We start from the raw sequence: 6,381 nt of genomic DNA, 5'->3' as shown, positions 1-6,381 counted from the left end.
GTCATACAGTGAATTTTTATTAGAACATGAAGAATTACAATTCAAAGACAAATGCTGCAAAACAGGAAAAGAAGGGTGGCCTAATCTATGATGCCATAATTTTACACTTATTACATTACAAGAAACATAAATGGCTAACGTATTGTCACAATTGGCATTATTACATGCTGGTTTATTATCATAGACACCCTTAGTCACAGAAACTGGTGTGTGTGTGTAAACATACAATCTATGTTTTAATTCACCTTTTCCAATCATCTTGAAGTTCAGGTAGTCCTAAATCACAAAACCAACATCAGAAAGAAGAATATAAAAATGCTGCTTTAGCAACAAGAAATTCACTGAAATCAGATTAATTTTGAATGAAGGCACATACAAAACTTCAGTAAACATGAGAGTTTAAGATAAGAAAATAGAACCAGAAGCAAGTACAGGTATGTGAGTATGATTAGGAAAAAACCACAAACTTATTTGCAAACCAAATTGAAGGTTTGAAATTGTCCAAAATACATGTTACATGGCAAGTAGCGCCAAAATTTAATATTCAAGATTTAACTCCAAGTGCAGAAATTAAAATAATAGAAAAGAGTTTACCTTCTTCTGCGCTTGAAGCTTCAACAGTGATAATAGGGGGCATTGTGGATGGAACTTATGCAAAGAAGAATGATATTAATTGTTCATACTGTTGAGAAGTGAGCTGAAGAGGAATGTCCTCACTTGTGTCCACATGGTTGACTCGAATTGTGGCTGGACTTTGCTTCTTGTAATTAGGTGGATAACCATGTAACTTGTAGCATTTGTCCCTGGTGTGGACGAGTAAACTGCAGTGAGTACAGAGCGGCTTATCTTTCTTCCCTTGCCGGATCTTGGAATTGTACTGTGTGTTCTTCACGGCAAAATTCAGTTGCGTCTCATTGCTTGTTGGAGGAGTAAAAGTCAGTCCTCGTTGCCACTCTTCTTGAACGATTAGCGAGAAAACTTCAGAGATGCTAGGCAAAGGCTTCATCAACAGAATTCCGAACTTGATGGTACACATCATTCAATCCCATCAAGAATACGAGAATATATATTCTTCGTCAGCATGGGCTAAAAATTCACGAGCACCACCACAATTACAGCGTAATGAAGGTCGAAAATGGCATAATTCCTCCCACACACAAGCTTAGTAAAAAACTGAGAGACAGAGAGAGAATCTTGTTTCATATTGATTAAATCTTTTCGAAGTTCATAGATTCGAGGACCGTTCTTTTGCTGAAATCGGTGACCTAGATCTGTCCAAATCTCATGAGCAGAACCAGCAAAGATCAAGCTCGATGCGATCTCCTTGGAAACAGAGTTGAGAATCCAGGTGCTGACGATGTCGTTTAGACGACGCCAGCAGAACTTGGAAGGATGAGACACACCTTCCTCAGGTGGCGGAATCATGCCGTCAACGAATCCAAACTTGTTTTTGTTATTAAGCGTCATTTCCATCGATATCTTTCATGAGGATACTTGTTGCTGGTGAGCACTTGCGTAACCAAGGCAATGTTCGGTTGATCAGAGGAATGGAGTAGAAAATGATCGACTTCATCGATCGCAGTCATTGCAAAAAAAAATTGGAAGTTGGAGAAGGGAGAAGAGAAGAAATAGAAAAAGAGGAAAGGAAGATTCGAGAAAGAGAGAAGAGAATTAGAAAAAAACGCAGAGAAGTATGAGAAATTCTTCTGATACCATGTTAGAATCATAATTAGTACTGAAAAAAAGAATTTTCTACTATTTCTTTATTAGTTTAGATGTAAAATATATACACATACATTAAACTACTAATAAATCATTAACAAAACCTAACAAAAATGATCCTTTTTAAAATAAGGCTAACCAACTAATTAAAGTAAATAAATAACAATCATAATAAACAAAGCAAAATACCTGCTAATATGGTGTTAAATGTTGGCTAATATTGATAAAAAAAGGTGGGCCTCCTAATATGTTTTATTTAAATATATGAAATTAATTTTAATATCAATATTTCGTTCATAATGAAAAGAATTAATATAGTACGCACTATGCACCGAAAATGAAGTTATTTACTTGCCAAAAAAAATATTTCTCAGAAACTTATTTTATGAATTTGATTTACAAATTAAAGGATAGATTTGGCTGGTGAAATTGCCGGCAGCAGCATCTTCCCCCATCCCATTAATTCCGATCTAATCTAACTCGTCCATATTTTGCCAAATGTACAAAAATATGTGTATTGTTTCATGTTTCCACACATTGATGTTCAAACCATATTTCCCTGTCTCTGGATGTTTCATCTGACAAATAAATATGGAAAAAGACAGACTGCAATGAAAATGTCTTCGAAACAAACAAAAATGCAAATATACAATACACCGATAATTCATTAGTCTCACGGTCACATTATGTTTACTTTAATTTAGTTAGTTAAAATGTTAAACATTTAAATGATATACAAATATATATAATAGAGGAGAGGAGACTTGTATAACTATATAAAAATTGATGATTGGTCCGGTTGTTGATGATAATAAATTAAAATTAAGTTTTCCATTCTCTTAAAAGTTATCATGAAAAGGTAAATGCACTATATCTTAAAATTGCCCTAAAAAACTATAAAATTTCTAAAACTAAAACATTATATTTATCATCACTTTAAAGAGAAACAAAATATACTCAAAAAAAAAAAAGAGAAACAAAATATAGGATACGATATCCCCTCTAATAAAGTAAGTAACATAAGTATACCTAATATATGTCGCAAAAAATTTTATTAACTTAAACACGAATTTTTTATGAATATATTATTTTTCCCTCTAGAAGTATATGTAGTCCCAAACTAAACCCAGGAAAACATGGCGGCCGATCTAGGTATAATATCATGTGTACTAGGTTAAGTTGGGGGATATTGCCCAAAATTCCATTCTCTCTCTCTCTCTCTCTCTCTCTCTCTCTGAATTTGTCTTTGAATCTATCCTACAATTTTGTCACAGGCTCGCAGCCTATAAAGAGAAAGAGAAAAGGGGTAAATTTGATAAAACAATAGTCAGTGAACGCATAAATTAACTCGTTCAGCCGGGGATGAAGGACACTTATTTGTGTAGCAAATATTCAAGAAGTGTGTAACTTACCTACTAAGTACTAAATAATTAAACAAAGTTAGACAAGAGATCTTGATTGCAAGTTGCATAAGAACAAAATTTTAGTCCATAAAAACAAAGAATGTATTCAGTGTGATTAGTATCTATATATATCTATTTACATTTGAAATTACAAACCATCCATGGATTCATAGCCATGGCACATTCATATTCTGTGACTTCGATTTCCAAAGACTTTTAACTATCGCCACCACCAAACACCATAACATTATGAGTATCAGTGCCTCGAATCGACCAACAAGAAGCCCAACAAGTACAATCACTATTAGAATCCTGTAACCTGATGAATTCCCAATTCTACCCCCAATTTCCTTCACCTCAATTACCATTGACGATGATTCTTTACCAGTGTTTCCACCACAATCATCTTCTTCCTCTTCAATATCAAAACTCATCACCAACTTCTCTTCTTCCACCACCGCACTCGCTGACTCAATCTTCTTCTCTTTCTTAGACCTACGGAACTTCTCCAGCATTAGCTTCTTCACCATCATCGACTTCATCTTCAAATTACCAGTTCTACCCTTCCTCCCACCTTTACCGACAAGGCCCAAATCAGGCCCAAATGTCTCCACAGATTCAATTTCATCACAACCGGACCTCAATTCGGAGAACTCCCGCTTAAAATTTGCCACCTCACACACTACTTCCTCTTCTTTCTTATTCTTTTTTTGGAACCAAGCACACGAAACGGTGCGTTTCGCCGCGTACTCCAGAAATAGAAGCGCCAAAGAAGAAACTGTAATCCCAACCGTTAATCTCTCAACGCACGCAATCAGAACCACAACCACCACGAGTGACCACCTCACCGCAACACCCGCCGCAACTCTATTCCCCGACCCGAATTCTATTACCTCACCCGCTCCAGTACCACCGTCCGCCGCCGCCTTGATTTCTTCTTGGATTGCGGCGTCTGGCCGCGGGGACTCCGCTTGTGGGGGGAGGATAGGTGGCGAAGGCGGAGGTGTGACGGCCGGAGAGGGAGGTGGCGGCCGTGGATCGGAGATTTGTTCGGGTGGAGCCCGTTTCTTGGTTCGGGCGAAGCGGCTCCGGTTCTTGACGAAGAGATCGATGAGGGAGGTAGGGAAACCGGTCTGAACGACAAGGGAGGAGCCGCGTTTTGGCGAGTGAAAATCGGCGACGATTCGAGAAATTCGGGTAACCGGACTCTTCTTCTTTTTCCACGGAAACGGCATCGTTTTGTTCCCAAAAATATAAAAGAGGGATCGTTTGAGTTTGGAAGAGAGTGTGGGTTAGGAATGGAACATTTTATTTCATATTTTTTTGTGTTATAAGAAGAAGAAGAAGAAGAGAATAATAGAGGAAATAGGAATTTGAGACAAGGAAGCGGGTTCCGCGGAGAGAGAGGGGGAGGGAAAAGAATGAGAAAAGCGTGAGGGAGAGAAATGATCGAGTGGGAGTGTGTTTCGATTGAAGGTTAAAGCGCGTGCATGCTGTTTGTTTATTTGTGTGTTTATGTGAGAAGTGAAACTGTGAATTGAAGCAAGGTTGTTGAAGATGTTCAATTTTTTTGGACTAACCGAATGAGACTTCTTTTTTGGTTCTCAAGAATATTCACCGCTGAACGAAGGACTGAATCAAGTTATCGAAGTTATGAATCAAGTTATCGAAGTTATATATCTACGTGGTTCTAAATTTTAATGGAATGGAACCTCTCTTGCAGGATTAAAGTTAATACTCAATTTATCCATAATTTTGTCAATAAATTTAATTTTAATTATTTTTATTTAATTTTTAAATTTTATAAATATAATTTATATTAGTTTTTAAAATAATTTTTAATTCACAAATTTTAATAAAATATTAATATAGACAATCAAACAATACCTTAGAATTTGTAAAAGGATACAATATTAGTTTTAGTATTTGAATAGCTAAAAAATGGTACTGTATTATTTGTTTTGAAAAAAAAATTTAACAAATAGTTTTTAGATTATTTGAGTGTCAAAATTAAAATGATATTTTACGGAATTAAATATGGCATTTAACTTATTTGGGCGTCAAAAATTATTTTAAAATTAGTATAAATTATATTCACAAAATTTAAAAAATAAATAGAGACAATTAAAATTTTTTAGACTAAATTAAGTTGTGTCAGTTTAAGGACCAAAAGTATTATCTTGGTAGTCACAAAAAAATATTATCTTAGTGTATTTGATTTATGAATTAGGAAATTATTGTCTTCCAAATCAAGCAATGTTTCAAGTTTTTTTTTAATTTAGTAGGATACTAATTAAGTTGGATTTGTCTAAAAGTTAACTTATAAGTCTGTTTAAACTTTAAACAAGTGTTAGAAATTTAAATTCTACTTTGTACATGCAGCAAGCCAATAACAAACTCTTAAATAAAGTTATAGATTAGTCTTTGACCATTAGTCTTATCTGTCGGATTAAGAGATATCATGGGAAACAAAAAAAAAAAATTGCTAGAGTACTATTAAAATGGTATTTAAAAATTTCTATCACTAAAAAAAAATTTTAAACTATATAAATAATTTATAAATTTTTGAAAGATTTTTAAAATATGATAAAAATAATAAAAAATATTATTTTTTTTATAAATAATAAATAATTTTTATATTTATAAATAATTTACGTATTTAATTAATTTTTTTAAATATTTGAATAACTAGCTATTTCGAAAGAATATGAAAAAAAGAATGAATTTTGATCTCTAATTTTTTTTTCTTAAAAATATTTTGAATCATTCAAAAAAAAACTTGTAAATCTTTTTTTTTGTAAAATCACATAGTTTTAAGAATGAAAATGATTTTTTAATTATACTTAAAAATGGTAACAAAATGTGATATGTAAAATCTGTTTGAGAATATGTGTCTATATATAAGCTGATTATTGTTATGTTTTTAGAATTTATTTAATGTTTATATTTTTTAAAAATATTTTTTAAATGATATAAATTTTTAAAAAATATTTTGATAATTTACATATTTTGTAAAATAAAAAATACTAAAAAATTAGTAAAATTTATTATTTTTTATTAATAATTAGTTAATAATATTTAAAAATATAAATTAAAAATATATTATTTAATTATTAGATTAAAAAAATTAAATTAATAATTAAAAATATTAGCTAAAAAAAATTTTCCATAAAAAAATTGCATAGTAGTATCAATTAGTAACTAGTAGCAATTAATAACTCTTTTCCGGTACAATGGCACAGTTTCTATAGTTGTC

General features: G+C 32.4%; 2 protein-coding genes across 2 annotated transcripts; both read right to left on the bottom strand.

Annotated features, from left to right (window-relative positions):
* Positions 1 to 649: 649 nt before the first annotated feature.
* LOC130974595 (uncharacterized) lies at positions 650 to 1,473 on the bottom strand. The gene is made up of 2 exons (XM_057899464.1): positions 1,117 to 1,473; positions 650 to 1,021 (listed from the first exon to the last, which is right to left on the bottom strand). The coding sequence occupies exons 1-2, from the start codon at positions 1,471 to 1,473 to the stop codon at positions 650 to 652; spliced, it is 729 nt and encodes a 242-aa protein (XP_057755447.1).
* Positions 1,474 to 3,292: 1,819 nt separating this feature from the next.
* Positions 3,293 to 4,360, bottom strand: LOC130974594 (uncharacterized). The gene has a single exon (XM_057899463.1). It carries the CDS (start codon positions 4,358 to 4,360, stop codon positions 3,293 to 3,295), a length of 1,068 nt encoding a protein of 355 aa, XP_057755446.1.
* Positions 4,361 to 6,381: the final 2,021 nt, after the last annotated feature.

The sequence above is a fragment of the Arachis stenosperma genome, chromosome 4 (genome assembly GCF_014773155.1).
Source record: "Arachis stenosperma cultivar V10309 chromosome 4, arast.V10309.gnm1.PFL2, whole genome shotgun sequence".
Lineage (NCBI taxonomy): Eukaryota > Viridiplantae > Streptophyta > Magnoliopsida > Fabales > Fabaceae > Arachis > Arachis stenosperma.
Note: the sequence above shows the minus strand (reverse complement) of the source record. Positions and strands in the feature narration are given on the sequence as shown.

Bases quoted from the DNA above. Each gene is read 5' to 3' on its own strand.
- LOC130974595 (XM_057899464.1), bottom strand. From the start codon at position 1,473: ATGGAAATGACGCTTAATAACAAAAACAAGTTTGGATTCGTTGACGGC. The intron at 1,022-1,116 runs GTAATTGTGGTG...TGTACCATCAAG, and splicing joins TTTTCGACCTTCATTACGCT to TTCGGAATTCTGTTGATGAA.
- LOC130974594 (XM_057899463.1), bottom strand. From the start codon at position 4,360: ATGCCGTTTCCGTGGAAAAAGAAGAAGAGTCCGGTTACCCGAATTTCT.